Source organism: Aureococcus anophagefferens (genome assembly GCF_000186865.1).
Source record: "Aureococcus anophagefferens unplaced genomic scaffold AURANscaffold_7, whole genome shotgun sequence".
NCBI lineage: Eukaryota > Pelagophyceae > Pelagomonadales > Pelagomonadaceae > Aureococcus > Aureococcus anophagefferens.
In genome coordinates, this window is record NW_008705567.1 from 1,882,011 (window position 1) to 1,901,102 (window position 19,092).

Genomic DNA, 19,092 nt, shown 5'->3' on the forward strand with positions numbered 1-19,092 from the left:
AGACGACGTCCGCGCCCGATTTGAGCAGCGTCTGCGCGGGCGGCGGCGCGAACGTCGCGTCGACGGCGACGGCGCAGGGCGCGTGCCGCGCGTAGGCGGCGACGTCCGCGAGGGCGCAGTCCGGGTTCTTGGGGGTCTCGAGCCAGACGAGGTCGCCGGCGCCGAGCGTCGCCCCGCACGCGTCCGGCGGCGGCAGCGGCACGACGTCGACGTCGGCGCCGAGCGCCGCGAGGCACTTCAGGGTGGCGTGCGTGCCGTGGTAGCCGCCGTCGATGGCGACGCGCGTGCGGCCGGGGCTCCGGCCCGCGACGGCCGCGACGGCCGCGTGCGTCGCCGCTAAACCCGACGCGAAGAGCACGGCGCTTCCGCCCTCCAACGCGCCGAGCACGGCCTCGCACTTCTGGCGCGTCGGCGCCGTGTCGCGGCCGTAGACGTGGTCGCTCTGCTCGAAGGTCGTCGACACGCCCAGCGGCGGCGCGACGTCGCCGTCGTGGGAGCTCAGGGGCACGTCCCAGGCGTCGCCGTGGATGGCGACCGTCGCCGGGTGCCAGCCGGCGTCGAAGTTCGACCGCTTCGAGAAGCTGCGCGATGGTTTGTCGAAGTTCGACCTCTTCGAGAGCCTGCGCGATGGTTGCAGCCGCAGGAGGCGTCGCGCATGGCGCGCGTGACGCATCGACATCGCGTCGAGCGCTTTGTGTTGAGGTCTTCATGAAGTGGCAAAATTGTGCCTCGCGCCGCCGCTCGCCGTGCGCAGCAGTCGACGTCGTTTGCGCTGCCCGCGCGACCGCATCGCGACCGCGCACGTCGCTGCGCCAGCATGGGCGCCCAGCTCAGCCTGGGCATCGAGGTCATCAACGCCGCCTGCGCCGGCGCGGCGCTCCTGACGCTCGTGCTCGTCGTGCGACGGCCGAAAGCGGCGGCGCGCGCCGGCGCCCCGGGCGCGCGGCGCGTGGCGCTGGAGCCGTGCGAGGGCTGCGTCGTCTCCGGCGTGGGCCTGGGCCTGCCCGGGACGGGCCGCAAGGTCTTCTGCGGCGCGAACGCGGCCGCGCTGCTCCGGGGCGAGTGCCTCATCGAGCCGCTCGGCGACGACCAGGCCGACGCGCTGCTCGCGCGGCGCGTCGTCCAGCTCCAGAAGTCCAAGGACCGGGGGCCGACGAAGGTGCCCATCACGCGGCGCGACCAGACCGTGGGCGTCTCCGCGCGGCTTGGCGACTTCGACCTCTCGGCCGAGTACGGCGTGCCCAAGGCCCTCGCGCAGACCATGGGCAAGGCGACGCAGATCGCCGTGGCCGCGGGCCTGGAGGCGCTCAAGGACGCGGGCCTCGTCGCCGACGTCGCCGGCGACGACCGCTGGAAGCTGCCGGAGGCGCTCCGCGACGGCACGGGCGTCGTCTACGCCAGGGCAGCAAAAGGGTGATTCAACGTCGCTTCAACGTGAGTGTTCCGCGCGCGCGCGTTTCGGAAACAGCATCCACGCTTCGAGACCGTCCCGAGAGATGATCGCTCGTCCAAGAATCAGCCGAAACGAGCGGAAAACGACCGAGAGAGGAGTCTTTGAAGTTGGGAATTTCGCACCCTTTTGCTGCCCAGGTCTACGCGACGTCGTTTCCCGCGCTCGACGCGGCCGTCGCCGAGGTCGGCCGCTACGGCGAGTACCTGAAGCCGTCGCGCCAGTCGGCGGCGGCGTTGATCGATGCGTTGGAGGCGAAGCTCGGCGGGTCCGGCGACGTCGCGGACGCGCTCGACGCGCTGCGGGCCGCCGCGGGCGGCCACGCGTCGCCGTGCGGGTCCCCGCGGAAGCCGTCCGCCGACGGCGCCCCGTCGAAGACCTACACCTTCGACCGCAAGTTCCTCTTCAAGGTCCTCGTGCTGGGCAACTCGCAGCTCGCGCAGCTCACGGGCGCGCGGGGGCCGAACCTGCAGACGAACGCGGCGTGCGCGGGCACGACGCAGGCCGTCGGCGTCGCCCAGGACCTGCTGCGCGCGGGCCGCTGCGACCGCGTCGTCGTGATTTCCGGCGACGACGCGTCGGGCGATGCGTTGATGCCCTGGGTGGGCAACGGCTTCAACGCGCTCGGCGCCGCGTCGACGGCGCGCGACGCGGCGACGGCCGCGCGGCCCTTCGACAACCGGCGCAACGGCATGGTCGTCGGCGCCGCGGCCTGCGCTCTAGTCATCGAGCGCGCCGGCGCGCCGCGGCCGAGGCCGCCGCCGGGGGGCTGGTTCGCGCGGCGCGCGTCTACCTCCCGGCCGTGCGTCGTCGCGCCCCGATCCGGCGCGGCGCGGCCGCGGCGCGCGCGCTGCCGCGTCCTCGAGACGCTCTACAGCAACAGCGCCTACCACGGCGCGGCCATGTGCGGGCCCCACATCGCGAGCGAGCTCGAGGCGTTCCTGCGCCTCGTGGAGCGGAAACACGGCGTGACGCGGAAGGCCATCGCGGACCGGGGCGCGTACCTGTCGCACGAGACGGGCACGCACGCGACGCCGTCGAGCTCCTGCGCCCACAACGAGATCAGCGCGCTGCGGGCCTGCTTCGGCGACGAGCTCGTGGCGAAACTCGTCGTCGTGAACACGAAGGCGCTCACGGGCCACCCGATGGCCGTCGGCGTCGAGGACGTCGTCGCCGCGCTCGCGCTGTCGCAGCCGACGACGCCGCTGCCGCCCTGCCCGCCGGGCTGCGTGTCCGACGCGAACCTGGGCGTGGGTCTGGCGCTCGCGGCGCGCGACCGCGGCGGGCCGCCGATCAAGTTCGCGCTCCGCTTCGCCGCGGGCTTCGGCTCCCAGGTCGCCTTCGTCCTCTACTCCGCCGATTAGGGGAGGCTAATTATGGCGGGATGCCCCACGTGAGGAGGAGGTGGGCCGCCGCGTCCGCGTCGTAGTCGTCGACGTCCGCGTAGCACGTGAGGAGCTCGTCGCCCGCGGCGAGGTCGCGCGTGGCCCGGACCGCGAGGCCCTGATCGCGGGGCGCGAGCGCGACGTTGCGGCGGTCGCTCGACGCGTGGTTGAGCATGTCGAAGCCGGGCACGAGGGCCATGAGCGACTCGCCGCGGACCGTCGCGCGCACGGCCCGCGAGTTGACGACGGGGAGCGCCGCGCGGAACGCCGCGACGTCGCCCCGCGTCGAGGCCCACCAGGCGCTCCGCGCCGCGCGGCGGCCGCGGCGCGCGCGCGCGCGGTCCTCGAGCAGCGGCGCCGCGAACAGCGCGTGCTCCGCGGCGAGGGCGGCGCAGCGACCGGCGACGTCGTCGTCGCGCCAGTCCGCCCAGCGGTACGCCGCGCCGGGCTTGGCCGCGTCCGCCGCGACCCACGACGCGAGCCAGCCGCGCCATTTCGCGTCGGCGCCGAGGACGATCGACGCGCCCGTCAGCGTCGACGGCCACGTCGGCTCGTCGGCGCTCGGCGGCAGCCCCTCGGCCGCCAGCGCCGCGGCGGCCGTGCGCTCGTCGAGGATCGAGTCGTGCGGGATGGTGATCAATTCCTGCCCGGCGGCGACGGCCTCGCCGCAGAAGAGGCCGCGGCCGCCGACGCCGCCCGAGCGCAGCTCGACGCCGGCGCGGAAGTCGCAGAGCCCAAAGAGGCTCACGAAGAGCGGTCGCATCGGACAGCTATTTGCCGAAGAGGCTCACGAGAGTGGTCACATCGGGCAGCTATTGCACACCATGCTCTGTGGCAACTCATTCAATGCTGGCTTCACCTAAAACAGCTCGCAAATACGTTTTCGTAGCGCTCAATTCTCTACAAACACAGTCAGCTTCAGGGGGCAGCCCTGCATTCCACGACTCGCGGCGTTCGGTGCGGTGTTCCAGGCCCCAGCGTGCCTTGGACGAGCGGCGCGAGCATGACCGGGGCGCAGCGGTCGCGCGTCGGCGAGGCGAGCGGCTACGTGGGCAGCCTCGCGGCGCGGCGGCCGTGCGCGGTCATCTGGGGCATGGTTTTCTGGTCTCTCCTGATGACGATGGGCCTCGCCACGATGAAGGTCCAGACCGACGGCCTCTACCTGTGGATCCCGACGCAGAGCTCGCCGTACAAGAACATGCTCGACATGATCGACCGCTTCGGCCCCTTCAGGCGGAACCAGATCCTCATCCTCTACCCAAAGTCCGGCGACAACATCCTCACGGAGGAGAACCTCAAGGGCGTCCTCGACGTCCACGAGGACATCGCCTTCAACATCGTCTCCGACGAGAAGAAGGTCTCCTTCGAGGACAGCGCGCCGCCCGCGCCCTCCGCGCGGCCCCGACGCGCGCGCGCCTTCCGCGGCCCCGACGCGCGCGCGCGCCCCTCGCAGTCTGCTACGCCTACGGCGAGGGCGCCTACCGCCAGTGCAACTACTGGAACCCGCTCGCGCTCTTCGGTTACGACCGGGCGGCCATCGCCGCGGCGGCGAACGCGTCGATGATCAACTACATGTTCATGGGCCTCGAGGCGTCCGTGCCGCTGGAGGCGATTTTAGGCGACATCCGCCGCGACGAGAACGGCACGCTCCTGGGCGCGGGCGCCATGATCATCACCTACGCGACGGACGCGGAGAAGGAGACGCGGTGCCTCGACTGGGAGCTCGCCTACATCGACCGCATGTTCGACGTGCAGGACGCGGGGACGCTGCCCGTGGATTTCGTGTTCTACGCGGACCGGTCCATGGACGACGAGGTCGTGCGCCTCGTCGAGACGGACATGCCCCTCCTCTTCACGGCCATGTTCGTCATCATGGGCTACCTCGCCTTCGCGTTCACGCGCTGCGGCAAGGGCTCGGCCGTGCGGAGCCGCACGCTCCTCGCGCTCTCGGTCTTCGTCGTCGTCGTGCTCGCGTTCCTCGTGGGCTTCGCGATGACGGCGCTCGTCGGCTACGAGATCAACTCCATCTGCTTCATGGTGCCCTTCATCGTCCTGGGCGTCGGCTGCGACGACATGCTCGTCGTCCTCGAGTTCTTCGACCAGCGCGGTCCCGCGTCCGCGACGGCGTTTTTCTTCGGAACATTGGTCGCTCCCCGCCCGCAGGACGAACGAGTCGGATCCCATCGAGGAAAGAATGCGCACGGCCATGCACGACGCGGGCGCGGCCATCTTCCTCACGAGCGTGACGGCGTGCCTCGCGTTCCTCTCCGGCGTCATGACGGACATGCCCGCGGTGTCGACGTTCTGCTGCGTGGCCTTCTGGGCCTTCCTCTGGAACTACGTGCTCAACGTGACGTTCTTCCCCGCGCTCGTCTGCGTCGACGTGCGGCGCCAGCAGGCGAAGCGCCACTACTGCTGCCCCTGCGCGAAAGTCGGCGACGCGCGCGTCGGCGACGCGACATTAGAAACGGGCGAGGCGCCGCCGGACTGCATCGACCGGGCGGTCAAGGCGCTGTTGGACCGGCTCCAGCGGCTCCTCGCGACGCCCGAGCGCTGCGCCGCGGTGCTCTTCTGCTGTCTCGCGGGCGCGGCGTTCTCGCTCGCGCTGTTCCCGCGGCTCGGCGTCGGGCTGGAAGCGCGGGACGTCGTGCCCGACGACTCCTACATGATCGACTTCTTCGACAGCTACGACGTCTACTGGCCCGGGAAGCGCGTCTGGTACTCGTCCCTCGTCGTCAAGAAGGATAGCGACTACGCGGACGTCGGCTACCGGACGCGGCTAGGCTACGACGCGAACATGACGACGCGGCCCGACTCCCTGTTCGGCCGCGTCGAGGCGCGCGCGGACTGCATCGGCCGGGTCGGCGACCCGACGACGACCTGGCTCCGCCAGGCGCTTTGGTACAACGGCGGCGGCGAGGCCGTGCTCACGGACGCGCAGCTCCGGAACGCGCTCGGGGGCACGATCCACCCCGTCGAGGACCTCGTCTGCCAGCGCGGCGACTGCGAGGCGACGAACTTCACGGACGGCGTGTCGAGCTCGCGCCAGTACTTCTACCACCTCATCGACGACGACACGATCGCCGCGAACCGCGTCCGGGGGAAGTACGAGGACATCGTCGACGACGCGGGCTTCGAGGACAAAGCGTACGTGTGGTCCGAGATGTTCATGTACGGCGCGAGCGACAGCGTCGTGCGCGGCTTCACGTTCGCGTCCGTGTGCATCGCGTCCGTCGTTATTTTTGCTGTCGTCGCGGCGTTCCTCGACGTCCGCGCGGCCGTCGCGTGCACGACGACGGTGCTCATCGTCGACATCGACCTCGTGGGGTTGATGGTCGCGTGGGACGTGCCGCTGAACGCCGTCGCGTACACGGTGATCGTCATGGGCATCGGCCTCTGCGTGGACTATTGCGTGCACATGGCCCACGGCTTCGCGCACTCGTCCGGCGGCCCGCTCCAGCGCGTCGAGGGCGCGTACAACATGATGGGCTCGGCCGTCGTCAAGGGCGCCTTCACGACCTTCCTGGGCATCCTCTTCCTCGCGAACGCGTCGTCGTCCGTGTTCCGCACGTTCTTCAAGCTGCTCTTCGGCACCGTGGCCTTCGGCGCGATCCACGGGCTCCTGCTCACGCCCGTGCTCCTCGCGATCATCTACAAGGTCGCGCCGCCCAAGGGCGCGGACATGGTCGGCGCGAGCGCCGTCGGCCCGAGCGCGCCCGCCAAGGCCGACCCCGCGGCGGAGGAGAGCAAGGGCGGGCTGGCCTAAAGTTACCGGAAGTCCTACTTGATCCGCACGACCTTGACGTCGAAGAGGATCGCCGCGTCGCGGCGCGGGTTCCGCAGGACGCTGTCGAGCGCGCGGCGGTCCTCGACGGACGGCGGGTTCGGCTCCATGGCCGCCTTGGCCGGGTCCTCGGAGTAGCCGAGCTCCGACGGCACGATGATGCGGCGGATCTCGTTCTTCCGCGCGCCGACGAGGCCCTCCTCCAAGCCGGGCACGACGCCGCCGGAGCCGAGCGCGAGCTTGAGCTCGGCGCCGCCGAGCGAATCCGCGCCGGCGATGTTCTTCGTCGAGTAGAAGGTCACGCCGTTGAGGTTCAGCAGGCGGCCCGTCGCCTCGACGAAGACCGTCGACGACTTGGTCACGGCCGCGTCGCCGCCGCCGGGCCGCAGCGTCTTCACCTTGACGCCGGAGCGCAGCGTCGTGAAGGGAATGTCGTCGGGCTTCGCCGGCGGCGCCTCCTGGCCGATGCGCGTGAGCTGCTCGTCCCGGGCGAGCGCGGGCGCCGTGGCGAGCGCCGGCGCACCGGCGACGGCGCGGAAGAGCTGCCTGCGCGTCGGCGCGAGCGCTGCGGCGGACGCGACGAGGATCAAGCTCAAAAGCCGAGGCATGATCACGACGACGACGAAGACCGAGAGCGCGAGGAGCGTGCGGCTCCGCACGGCCGAGCTCTTGCCGCAGCGCGTGAACGGAAGGCGAGGTAGCGCTGCGCACAGCTTGAGGACCTGGCGCGGAGGGCAATGAGTGCTTCTCAGCGCCAACTTCGGTGCTCTCGCGGTGCTCTGTCAATGTTGAGGTCCGAGCAGCCCCGTCTTGACGTGCGCGCCGTGCCGGGCTGCCTCGCGCGCCGCCGCCGCGTCTCGCCGCGGCGACGATGTTCACGGAGTCGGAGGAGGATCCGCCGCTCAAGTACGGCATGGGCGGCGGGAACGAGATCTGCGTGACGACCATCGACGACTCGCTCAAGGCCTGCTCCGGCCGCAAGCGGCGCTTCGAGATCTACCTGCTCATCCTCTGCGGCGGCCAGTTCGCGTCGGACGTGGCGAACATCATGCTGCTGACCTTCGTCGCGCCGTGCGTCGCCGCGGACTGGGAGTCGAGCGGCACGGCCTCGGCGGCGCTCACGACGTCCGCGCGCGCGCCGCGCGATCCGAGGCGCGACGCGACCCCGCGCGCGTCACGACGCGTTCCTAGGTCTTCGTCGGGCAGCTCATCGGCGCCGTGTTCTGGGGCAACTTCGCCGACGCCTACGGCCGGCGGCCGGCCTTCGTGTTCTCGTCGGCCATCGTCGCCGCGTTCGGGTTATTGAGCGCGCTGTCGCCGACGCTCCAGCTCCTCGTCTTCTGCCGCGCGGTCGTCGGCGTCGGCGTCGGGGGCATCGAGGTGGCCATGGGGCTGCTCGTCGAGTTCTCGCCGCGGACGCGGGGCCGCGGCGCGGCGCTCATGCGCGTGCACTACTTCGCGTCCGTGGGGTCGATCCTCGCGACGCTCAGGGCAGCAAAAGGGTGCGAAATTCCCAACTTCAAAGGCTCATATCTCGGCCATTTTCCACTCGTTTTGGCTAATTCTTGGACGAGCGATCATCTCTCGGAACGGTCTCGAAGCGTGGATGCTTATTTCGGAACGCGCGCGCGCGGAACACTCACGTTGAAGCGACGTTGAATCACCCTTTTGCTGCCCAGGTGACGCTCCTCGCGTGGGCCGTCTTCTCCATCGCGGACTCGTCGGCGACGTTCCCCGGCGGCGAGAGCAGCAAGTGGCGCTGGATCGCCGCCTGCGCGGCGCTGCCGCCGGCGGCCTGCGCGGCGCTCGCGCACCGCTACCTGCCGGAGTCGCCGCGGTGGCTCCCTGTGTGGAAACCAAATCTTCAACCCGACTTCAATGTGAGCGTATTCGAATGTTTTGACGCAAGCTCTTTAGCTGGGCTTCGAGAACTCGACAAGAGCGATCGATCCGTCCAAAAATCAGCCGAATCGACTTCGATTTGACCGAGCTAGAGAATTCTCAAGTTTGGTCAGGACCACCCAAACCAGTGGTTGGTTTCCACACAGGTGGCTCCTCGCGGAGGGCCGCGTCGCGGACGCGGAGCAGGTGCTGCGCAAGGTCGCGGCGCTCAACGAGGCCCTGGAGCCGCGGCTGCGCCTCGAGGCGTCGGCGGCGGGCCTGCGGCGCGCCGCGCGGCGCGAGCGGCGGCGCCGGGAGAACGCGCCGACGGCGCCGTCGATGGTCCGGTCCGCGGCCGACGGCGCGCCGGGCTACCTGGACGCGAACCTCGTGGCGCCGCGGGGGTCCTGCACGATCAAGATGACGACGCCGGGCGTCTGCACGCTGGGGCTCCGGAAGACGACGAGCTTGTTCTGGCTCTGCTGGCTCTGCTTCGGCATCGCCTACTACGGCACCGTGGACCTCATCACGGTCATCTACAGCCGCAAGCGGGCGGACCCGAGCGAGGAGGTCACGGCCGCCGACGACGCCGTGAGCTCGCGGTGCTCCTTCGACTTCGCGTACCTCGCGCTGTGCCCAACCGCGGAGCTCTTCTTCGTCTTCGTCGGCCAGAAGATCATCGAGCACTCGCGCCGCGCGGCGCTGTCCGCGTTCTTCACGGCGGGGGCGCTGGCCCTCCTGGCCATGCAGCTCGCGACGGGCGCGGGCTCCAACGGCGCCGCGCGGGGCGTGTCCGCGTACACCGCGCGCGGCGCGCTGTTCGCCGCGGGCGGCGTCGCCTGGACCTTCACGCCCGAGGTCTACCCGACGGACGTGCGCGTCTCCGGCACGGGCCTGGCCTACGCGCTCGGCCGCGTCGGCGCCTTCGGGAGCTCCTACATCGTCTACGACGGCGAGAAGAACTCGTGGCGCCTGCCGTTTTTGGCGTCCGTCGCCGCGCTCGCCGCGCTCGCCGCGTCGGCCATCTCCATCGACACGGCGCGGTCGCCCATCGTCGAGCGCCTCGACGAGGACGCCGACGCGGGCGGCCGGAGCAACCCGGCGCCCCACGACAACCGCCCGCCGGGCGCGCGCGCGCCCTTCGCGCCCGACGGGCCCGACGACGACGGCGACGAGGTCGAGTCCATGGACGGCGACACGGAGGCGTCCGCGCTCGTGTACTAGAGGCCCGGGGGGGGTTGCTAAGCGCGATCGCGTCGCGGCAATTTGTGTTCAACCAGGCTTCAAATTTCCTTTGAGGCCGCCGCACAGCATGGATCACGCCGGCGGCGTCGCGCCGCCAGTGCTCGCGCGGCGGGCCAAAGAACTGCCCGAGGAAGTGCAGCGGTACGTCATGGCTTACTCGATTGCCGTCGACCTCGCACACATGGAACGCGTGGCCCACACGACCCGCCGCGCCGCCCAGAAGGCGGCGCACCAGCGCCTCACCGCGGCGCCCTGGTTCCGGAACCAGCCGCCGACGGCCGCGTCGACGCGCGCGCTGCGGGCGCTGGAGCTGCTGGAGGCGCGCGTGGGCCCGGATCCGCGGCGCAGCTGGCGCGACGAGTGGGCCGGCCTGCAGTTCGCCGGTGTGCGGCGGAAGCTAGCGGACGAGCCTGACGGGCAGGAAATCATCGCGCGCATGGACGAGATGCACGAGATGAACGATGCGCTGTCGGCGATCTTCCGCGACGGCGGCGCGCACGCGCCGGATCAGGTCTTACTCGAGGCTCCGAGGCGCGCGTCGGTCGGCTGGAAGCTCTCGCGGGGCTGGGACCGCGACGACGCCGAGGGCTACACCCTGCTGTTGTCGAGCTTCAAGACGATCCTCTGCGACGTGTACGGGAACGCGAAATTCGCGGCGTCCGCGCGCACGCTCTACGGCGCTATCCAGGGCCGCGCGGCGTTGGAGGGCGTCGCGCCGCTATCCTTCGTCAACGTCGACGGCGAGTTTGGATTGAGTTCCTTCGACGCGGCGTGGGGCGCACTCGGGCCCGACGCGGTCGTGGGAACGACGTTCGTCACGAACGTGCCGCTGGAGGCGTCGGCCAGCGACCTCTGCCTCCACAACGCTGGCTTCTGCGCGCCCGTCATCGACTTCGACGGTGGCCATGTCACCTACGAGCTCCAGGACAGCGACATCATCTGCTTCGAAAGCAAGGTTCCCGACGGCGGCGGCTATCACAGCCTCGTGCGCACGGCGGAGACGGAGTTTGAGAGCCAGTACGACCTGCCTCCGCTCGCGACGATCACGCTCGTCGGCATCGACGAGCCAGGCACCTGGACGGCCTTCGGCGCGACGCCGAACCGCCGCCTCTACCGCGTCACCGTAACGTTCCTTTAGGCGTCGAGGCGCGAGGCCTCAAGCGATTGCGGCGGCCGCGGCGTCGACGTCCGGCCGTCCGAAGCGCTCGTGCCCCGACTGACCAGCGCAGCAGCGGTGCCCGAAGCGCGGTGACGATGCGCAGCCTCTTCGCAGCCTCGATGATCGCCCTCCTGAGCCTCCTCGGCACCGCCAGCGCCCTGCTCGCGGGCCCGCGCGCGCGCGTGCCCGGGGCCGCGCGCTCGCGCGCGCCGGCGCCGCTGCGCTCGAGCCCGGTGAGCGACATCTCCGCCACGATGGCCGACGTGCGGGCCCAGCTCGAGGAGGACGAGCGCGCGTCGCTGATGATGCAGGCCATGCGCGGGTCGAACATGAACGACGACGACCGCCAGCTCGACGGCGTGCGCATGCAGGTCGTCGAGATGCGCGCGGGCGAGCGGGGCCTGCCGACGACGTACGAGCCCGAGACGCTCGCGGCGTACTTCGGCGAGCGGCCCGGCGCCGTCGCGAGGCGCCTCTTCCAGGTCTTCGGCACGTCCTTCGGGTACCTGAGCGCCGTGGCCTGGGACGCGGCGCGGGGGAAGCTCGAGGAGAGCGAGGTGAGGCGCGCGGCGGCGCTCCGGAACACGATCGTGAGCCTCGGCCCCTTCTTCATCAAGCTGGGCCAGGCCCTCAGCATCCGGCCGGACATCCTGAGCCCGCGGGCCATGGTCGAGCTCCAGCAGCTCTGCGACAAGGTGCCGAGCTTCCCGAGCGACCTCGCGTTCGCGACGATCTGCGAGGAGCTCGGCGTCGACGAAGTCTCGGACGTCTTCAGCGAGATCACGCCCGAGCCCGTCGCCGCGGCGTCCCTGGGCCAGGTCTACCGCGCCACGCTCAAGGACTCGGGCGATATCGTCGCCGTGAAGGTGCAGCGGCCCTTCGTTTTGGAGACGGTGAGCCTCGACCTGCACCTGGCGCGCGAGCTCGGGAAGCTCGTCCGGAAGTTGCCGGACTTCGTCACGGAGCGCATCGACGTCGTCGACCTCATCGACGAGTTCGCCTGCCGCTTCTACGGGGAGTTGGACTACGTCGTGGAGTGCGAGAACGGCATCCGCGTCCGCGAGGAGATGAAGAACCTGCCGCGCGTGTTGATACCGAAAAACTACCCGCGGTGGACGACGCGCCGCGTGCACGTCGCCGAGTGGGTCGAGGGCGAGAAGCTGAGCCAGTCGACGGCCGACGACGTCGCCGACCTCGTGAACCTGGGCGTCGTGACGTACCTGACGCAGCTATTGGACAGCGGCTTCTTCCACGCGGACCCGCACCCCGGCAACATGCTCCGCGCGCCCGACGGCCGCCTGGTGATCCTGGACTTTGGGCTCATGACGGAGATCACGGACGACCAGAAGTACGGCATGATCGAGGCCATCGCGCACCTGATCCACCGCGACTACGACCGCATCGGCGACGACTTCGTGCAGCTGGGCTTCATCCCGCCGGGCACGGACGTCAAGCCCATCGTCCCGGCGCTCGCGCGCGTCTTCGACGCGGCGCTCGCCGGCGGCGGCGCCAAGGGCATCAACTTCAACGACCTCTCCGCGGACCTCGCGGAGATCACGTTCTCGTTCCCGTTCCGCATCCCGCCCTACTTCGCTTTGGTGATCCGCGCGATCGGCGTGCTCGAGGGCATCGCCCTCGTGGGGAACCCGGGCTTCGCCATCGTCGACGAGGCCTACCCCTACATCTCGCGGCGCCTGCTGACGGACCAGAGCCCGCGGTGAAGGAGGCCTTGCGCTACATGGTCTACGGCAAGAACAAGCGCTTCGACGTCGACCGCATGATCGACATGCTCCAGGCCCTGGAGAAGTTCGCGGCGGTCAAGGCCCTCGCCGCCGGCGAGGCGTCGGAGGACGTGAAGCGCGCCATGCAGCTCGCGGCGACGCCGGATTTGGTGGAAGGCGCGGAGCGGCCGACGGGGCTCGTGCGGCTCGACGGCGACGCGCCGCTGGCCAGGGTCGACGCGCCCGAGGACATCGAGGACGGCGCGCGCGCGGCCCTGGCCTTCTTCTTCGAGGAGGACGGCGCCGTCTTCCGCGAGTTCCTGCTCGAGGAGCTCGCGGCGTCCATCGACGCGGGCGCGCGGACCGTCGCGCCGCGGCTCCCGCGCGTGCCGCTCGCGTCGCCGCGCGTCAACGCGGCCCTCGCGAAGCTCAACCCGAAGCTCGACGCCGACGACGAGACGTCCCTCGAGAACGCGCGCAAGCTCCTCGACTTCCTGCTGCGGCGCGGCGAGACCACGGACCTCGCGGCGCTCGCGCCGCGGAGCGCGTCGGCGAACGTCGTCCGCCAGCTCGCGGCGCTGTCGCCCATCGTCGCGGAGCGGCGCGCGGACCTGGCGGACTTCGGCGCCAAGCTCGCGAGCAAGCTCGCGGAGAAGCAGGTCGCGCGGACCTTCGGCGCCATCGCGGACCTCACCGCGCCGCCGGCCGCGGTGCCCTCGTCGCGATAAATAGCGGTGCGCCTCCGGCGGGGGTCGGGGCGTATGAACATCGGTGCTCCTTAGGAGGAGGACGGACAGGGGGTCGGACGTCCGCGCGGCCGCGGAGGTCGGGGGCGCCGGGGGGGGCTCTAGCCGGACATGGCGAATTTCTTGAGGGACTCGACGTCGCGGGCCTCGGAGTCGTACTTCGTGGCGACGCCGTCCTTGACGAGGTTGATCGTCGGGAAGGACTCCGTGTTGAAGTTGGCCGTGACGAACTCGCGGTCCTCGTCGCCGCGGTACTTGGCGACGGTGATGCCCTCCTTGGCCATCTCGTCGGCGAATGTGGCGTAGTCGTCCTCCATGGCCTGGCAGAACTGGCACCAGGGCGCGTAGACGACGACGACGCCGTCCTTGAGCGCGAGCGCCGACTCCTGCGTCTCCAAATTCGAGACGGCGCCGGACTCCCAGAGGTCGCGGTCGAAGGTCTGCTCCGCGCCGGCGACGTGGATGCCGCACTCCGTCTTCGCGGAGCCGTCCTTGTTGACGAGGCCGACGAAGCGGCCCTTGCGCTCGTTGCCGTAGTCGAGCCAGATGGCCTTGTCGCCCGTCCAGACGCCGTCGACCCACTTCACGGAGCCCGCGTCGCCCTGGAAGCCCGAGAGCCCGTCGGGGTCCGGCACGGGCACCGTGTCCTTGTAGTCGCCCTGGCTCGGGTAGCCGAGGGCCACGGTGGGGTGGAGGGGCACGCCGTTGGCGGCCGCGTAGTCGAAGCAGTCCTCGAGCGTCCAGTACGCGAGCGGGTTGAGCTTCGCGAGGCCGCCGCCGATGGGCGCGACCTCGGCGATGTCGATGTAGGCGCGCTCGGCGCCGTGGTCGCGGCGGCGGCCGTTGATCATGACGTCCGTCTCGAGCGTCTTGAGGCCGCGCTGGAACGGCTCGACCTTGCAGACCTTGTCGTACTGCTCGACGTCCGCGACCCAGAGCTTGTCGCCGAACTTCTTGAGGTAGACGTCCTTGTCCTCGCAGTCCGCGGGGCCGAAGATCTCGGCCTTGAACTTGTACTTGGCCTCGAGGGACTCGAGGAAGGGCATCGTCGAGTCGAAGAGGTGGTACGTGTCGACGACCATGATCTTCACCTTGCCGCTCTCGAGGTAGCCGAGCTTGCCGAGGAGGTGCGTGATGACGCAGTCGCCGACGATCATCGCGTTCGGGAACACGGCCTTCTCGTAGTTCTCCGCCGCGAGCGTCAGGGCCTCGAGGGACTGGGCCTCGAGGTGGGCGAGGCGGTCGGCCTTGGCCTTCTCGATCATCGACTCCGTCGAGATGGCCGCGAGCTTCGTGGAAGCCGCGGGGGCGCGCGGCGCCATGAAGCCATCCACGGCGACGAAGAGCGCGAGGGCGGCGACGAGCTTGGCCATGGTGTGCGAGCACGCGAGCTTCGTCGGCGTCAGCGAGCTGGGGATCTGGCTCGCCAACACCGGCTTGTGGCAGAGACCTTGAGGCCGCCGCTCGCTCGAGCTCTCCCGCCCTCGCGCGCGAGTGCTAGTGGGCGCCGTGAGCTCACGACGAGCGCAGCACAGCGCAGCTCCAACACACACACATCCCTGTAAAAAAAAACACATGACCGCGCCGTCGGAGACGCCGCCGCCGGCCGAGGCCGCCGCCGCGCCGCAAAAGAAGGAGAAGAAGGAGCGCAAGCCGCAGACGGGCCCGCCCGAGGGCTACGAGAAGAAGAAGCAGCTCACGAAGGCCGAGCGGCGCGAGCTGCAGGAGAAGCAGCGCGCGGCCAAGGCCGCGGCCAAGGGCGACGCGCCCGAGGCGAAGAAGGGCGGCGACGCGAAGAAGGCCCCGGGGGCCGCGGCGCCCAAGGGCGGCGGCGGCAAGGAGCCCCCCGCGAAGGACACCCCGAAACCCGCCGCGCCGAAGCACACGGGCGTGCTCGCGCACCTCGAGGCGACGTCGAAGAAGAAGCCGCCGTCGAACGCGCACGCCGCCGTCGAGGCGCTCGGGCTCCGCTACGCGGCCGGGCTCCACGACGGCGCCAACGAGCGCTGCGTCGCCATGCTCGCGGCCTTCAAGGAGTTCGTCGGCGACTACCAGCTGGCGCCCAACACGACGGTGAACCGCGACCTCGACAAGAAATTGAAGCCGCAGATCCAACATTTGATCGACCGCCGGCCTCTGAGCGCGTCCATGGGCGCGGCGGTGCGGAAGCTGCGGCGCTGCATCGCCACCCTGGACCCGGAGATGTCCGCGGAGGACGCCAAGGCGGCGCTCCGGGACGAGATCGACGCGTACGCGCGGGAGCGCATCGTGCTCGCGAACGAGGTCATCGCGAAATTGGCGAGCGAGAAGCTCCGCGACGGCGACGTCGTCGTGACCTTCGGCCGCGCCGACGCCGTCGAGTCGGCGCTCTACGCGGCCAAGGCCGCGGGCACGACGCTGCGCGTCGTCGTCGTCGACGCGGCGCCGGCGCTCGAGGGGCGCGTCTTGCTGCGGCGGCTCAACGCCGCGGGTTTGGACTGCGCGTACTGCCTGCTCCACGCGGCGCCGCTCCACCTCAAGCACGCGACCAAGGTCGTGCTCGGCGCCGACGCGCTCTTCAGCAACGGCGCGGTGCTCGCGGCCGCGGGCACCGCGGGCGTCGCGATGCTCGCGTCCGCGCAGAACGTGCCCGTGCTCGTGTGCTGCGAGGCCTACAAGTTCCACGACCGCGTCCAGCTCGACTCCGTCGCGTCCAACGAGCTCGTGGACCTCGACCCGAAAGGCAAGGCGCCCGCGGACGGCGACAAGCCCCGGGCGAGGGCGCGCCACCTCAAGTACGACGTCACGCCCGCGACCTTCGTCTCCGCGATCGTCTCCGAGCACGGCCTCCTGCCGCCGTCGGCCTGCGCGGTGTTGATTCGCGAGATGGGCGAGTCCGAGGGCAAGGAGAACCCGGTGTAATATGGGCGGTTAGAAGAGGTCCGCGTCGTCGTCGTCGCGCCACCTCTGCGACACCGCGGGCGGTTGGCTCGCGCGGCGCCGCGCGGCGACGCCCTTGGACTTGTCCGCGAGGAGGGGCGACTTGGCGCCGGCGGCGCCCCAGGGCCGGCGCCGCGGCGCCGCGCGCCGCGCGTCCGGGTACCGCGCGGGCGTCCGCCGCGGGCTCGACCGCCGCGGGCTCGGCCGCCGCGGCGTCTCGTCGTCGCGGCGCGGCGGCGGCGGCGGCGGCCGCGCGCGCGTAGGGCTCTCGCGGCGCGGCGGGCTCTCGCGGCGCGGCGGGCTCTCGCGGCGCGGCGGCGGCGGCGGCGGCCGCGCGCGCGGCGGGCTCTCGGCCTCGGCGTCGAGCGCGGCCAGCGTCGCGCGGAGGTCCGCGACGTCGCGCCGCAGGCAGTCCGCGGCCGCGCGCCGCGTCAGGAGCTCGGCCTCCCGCGGCGCCAGCCGCTCCGCGGCCGACGCCTCGCGCTCCTCGAGCGTCGCGCGCAGCGTCGCGCACTGGCTCGACAGGCTGGCGACCTTCTCCCGGAGGCGCGTCGACGGCATGCTCGACGGGTCGCCCTCGGAGTGCGTCGGCGACGGGATCTCCATCGCGGCGGCGACGACGGAGTGCGTCGGCGACGGGATCTCCATCTCCTAAACGGCGTCCACGACCACCATCGATGGCTGCCCCAAGGCTCAAGGTGCCCTGCAACGCGCGGACATTGGACTCGATCGGTACGTCACGCATAAGCAAAACTAACCCTTGACGGAATAAACTTCACTGAGCTCGATGAACTTTGGGATATGATTGGCTGTGAGCGCACAGTTAATATTGAAGAAGATGCAAACTTTAAAACGAATGGCTCGCATCGTTTATGATATATGCGTTGGGCAATTATAATCCACTACGGCTCATTTCCTATATGTTGTTAAACCACGCGCGGGGCGCCGCCGCCGCGCCCCGGGCGCCGGCGGGCGCCTCACCGCCGAATCTCGCGGCCCTGGAGCCCCTTCTTCTTGCCCGTGTCGATGGCCTTGCCGAAGAGGTTCTTCTTCACGGGCGCGTCCTCGTCGTCCTGCTGGACGTTGTCGTAGATTTTGGCCGTGACGTCGTCCTTGGAGTTGATGAGGCCCGCGAAGGAGTTGCCGAGGCGGATGGACTGGGACGCCGCGTAGCGGCCGTCGTTCGCGACGCCGCCGATGCGCTTGTTGACGCCCTCGTCGTACTCGGCGCGCGCCGTCGCGGACCGCGACCGCAGGTCGCGGTACTCCTGGGCGCGCGCGTCCTCCTGGCGGCTCAGCTCGTCGAGGAGCTTCTCGACCTCCTTCTTCAGCGACTCGATGCGCTTCCGCTCCTTCTCCATCTGGACCCCGAGCTCCGCGTCGGCCTTCTCCATCTCGGCCTCGAACTGCTCGCGGTACTTGATCTCGAGGGCCGACGTGGCGATGATGCCCTTCTCCTCGTCGCTGAAGACGTTCATGTTCAGGTTCCCCTTGTCGAGCGGCACCCAGCCGACGCCGCGCGCGACCGCGTTGAGCAGCTCCTTCTGGCGCTGGGGCGTCGTGAACTGCTTGCCCTCGCGGGCGACGATGCGCACGTCGACGACGTTCTCGAGGACGCCGGGCAGGAACTGGAACTCGACGTCGTGGACCGTCGACCCCCGATCGTTCGCGTCGTTGAGCTCGACGAGCACGTAGACGCCCGCGCCGTTGAAGAAGTTGCCCTTGGCGACGAGCACGTCGGCGTCGGCGGCGGAGTAGATGAGTTCCAGGAGGTTGCCCACGGCGTCGCCCTTCTGGTCGAAGAAGACGAAGTGGGGCACCGCGGACGACGCGGACTCGACGCGCGTGCTGCTCAGGCACGTCGCGCCGTCGGGGCACCGGCGCAGGCGGTCCGTGCCCGGGGCGAGGCCCACCTCGTAGGGCCGCGCGATGACGGGGCCGTCGGGGATCGTCGCGCGCTGGGGCGTGACCGCGCCCTCGACGCCGAGGTCGTCGAGGAGGCCGCGGATCTGCCCCAGGGCCTTGCGGAAGGGCGCGTCCTCCTCGATGCCGTAGACGCGGCCGTTGACGGCGTAGTCGAACTCGCTCACCTTGGCGGCGTTGGCGACGGGCGCGGCGACGTTCGCGCAGATGGCGAGGCCGCCCAAAACGTTCGCGCCGAGGCGCCGCGCGGCGGCGGCGGACAGCGGCCGCCGCGGTCGCGCGCGCGCGTCGTCTGTCTGTGCGCGCGCCGGCGGCGTGGGTTGCGCGTGCGTCGGCGGCTGCACGAGCCCGACGCAGGCGGGCACCGCGAGGCAGGCGATCATGGCGCAGAGGCGGGCCATGGCCGACCGCGCGCGCGTTCTGTTTCGCCTTCCGGGGTGGTGCGCAGCGACGGCGTCGCGAGGGGACCCCGCGACGCCGCGCTGGGAGCTGAAGGACTCCTGCGCGTCGCAAGGCGTGAGCGTCGAGTGCGGCTCTCCACTGCGCTGGCAGGGTGTCGTGCCGCGGCGTCGCGTGCCAAACATTGAGAGGAGGCCCTGCCCAAGGCGTTGCCCACCCAGGCTCCACCCGCCGCCCGCGCCGGCGAGACGTTTCCTTATCGTATTCTCCGCAGCCGGATGTTGAGCATGCCATACGGCTCGTGGGATAGGAGTGTCGTCGTGTGATTTAGCGCGGCGCGACCACTTCGCGGCAGCTCCGCGGCGCGGCGCGAACCGCGAGCCGCGGCGCGAGGCGCGCGGTGTCGGACCGGAGTCCCGCGAGGCAGCGAGCCGGCGAGCGCTTGTTAAGACGTCGGAAAGCCGAGCGCACAGGTCTCTG

General features: G+C 70.7%; 6 protein-coding genes across 6 annotated transcripts; 3 read left to right on the forward strand and 3 right to left on the reverse strand.

Annotated features, from left to right (window-relative positions):
* Window positions 1-817: 817 nt before the first annotated feature.
* Window positions 818-2,814, forward strand: AURANDRAFT_63676 (hypothetical protein; the record flags this gene model as incomplete). The annotated part of the gene is made up of 2 exons (XM_009037939.1): window positions 818-1,390; window positions 1,591-2,814. The coding sequence occupies 2 exons, from the start codon at window positions 818-820 to the stop codon at window positions 2,812-2,814; spliced, it is 1,797 nt and encodes a 598-aa protein (XP_009036187.1).
* Window positions 2,815-11,284: 8,470 nt separating this feature from the next.
* On the forward strand, window positions 11,285-12,625 carry AURANDRAFT_25238 (hypothetical protein; the record flags this gene model as incomplete). The annotated part of the gene is made up of 1 exon (XM_009037940.1): window positions 11,285-12,625. One exon carries the CDS (start codon window positions 11,285-11,287, stop codon window positions 12,623-12,625), a length of 1,341 nt encoding a protein of 446 aa, XP_009036188.1.
* Window positions 12,626-13,487: 862 nt separating this feature from the next.
* AURANDRAFT_7244 (hypothetical protein) lies at window positions 13,488-13,730 on the reverse strand (the record flags this gene model as incomplete). The annotated part of the gene is made up of 1 exon (XM_009037749.1): window positions 13,488-13,730. A coding segment is annotated over one exon (243 nt), but the record flags the coding sequence as incomplete, so codon positions are not given.
* Window positions 13,731-13,820: 90 nt separating this feature from the next.
* Window positions 13,821-14,630, reverse strand: AURANDRAFT_4272 (hypothetical protein; the record flags this gene model as incomplete). Its single annotated transcript, XM_009037735.1, has 2 exons — window positions 13,821-13,922; window positions 14,007-14,630. Coding segments are annotated over 2 exons (726 nt in total), but the record flags the coding sequence as incomplete, so codon positions are not given.
* Window positions 14,631-14,859: 229 nt separating this feature from the next.
* AURANDRAFT_53490 (hypothetical protein) lies at window positions 14,860-16,285 on the forward strand (the record flags this gene model as incomplete). The annotated part of the gene is made up of 1 exon (XM_009037941.1): window positions 14,860-16,285. One exon carries the CDS (start codon window positions 14,947-14,949, stop codon window positions 16,270-16,272), a length of 1,326 nt encoding a protein of 441 aa, XP_009036189.1.
* A 982-nt stretch (window positions 16,286-17,267) lies between these two features.
* AURANDRAFT_63678 (expressed protein) lies at window positions 17,268-18,614 on the reverse strand (the record flags this gene model as incomplete). The annotated part of the gene is made up of 1 exon (XM_009038003.1): window positions 17,268-18,614. The coding sequence occupies one exon, from the start codon at window positions 18,612-18,614 to the stop codon at window positions 17,268-17,270; it is 1,347 nt and encodes a 448-aa protein (XP_009036251.1).
* Between the last annotated feature and the right edge of the window lie 478 nt (window positions 18,615-19,092).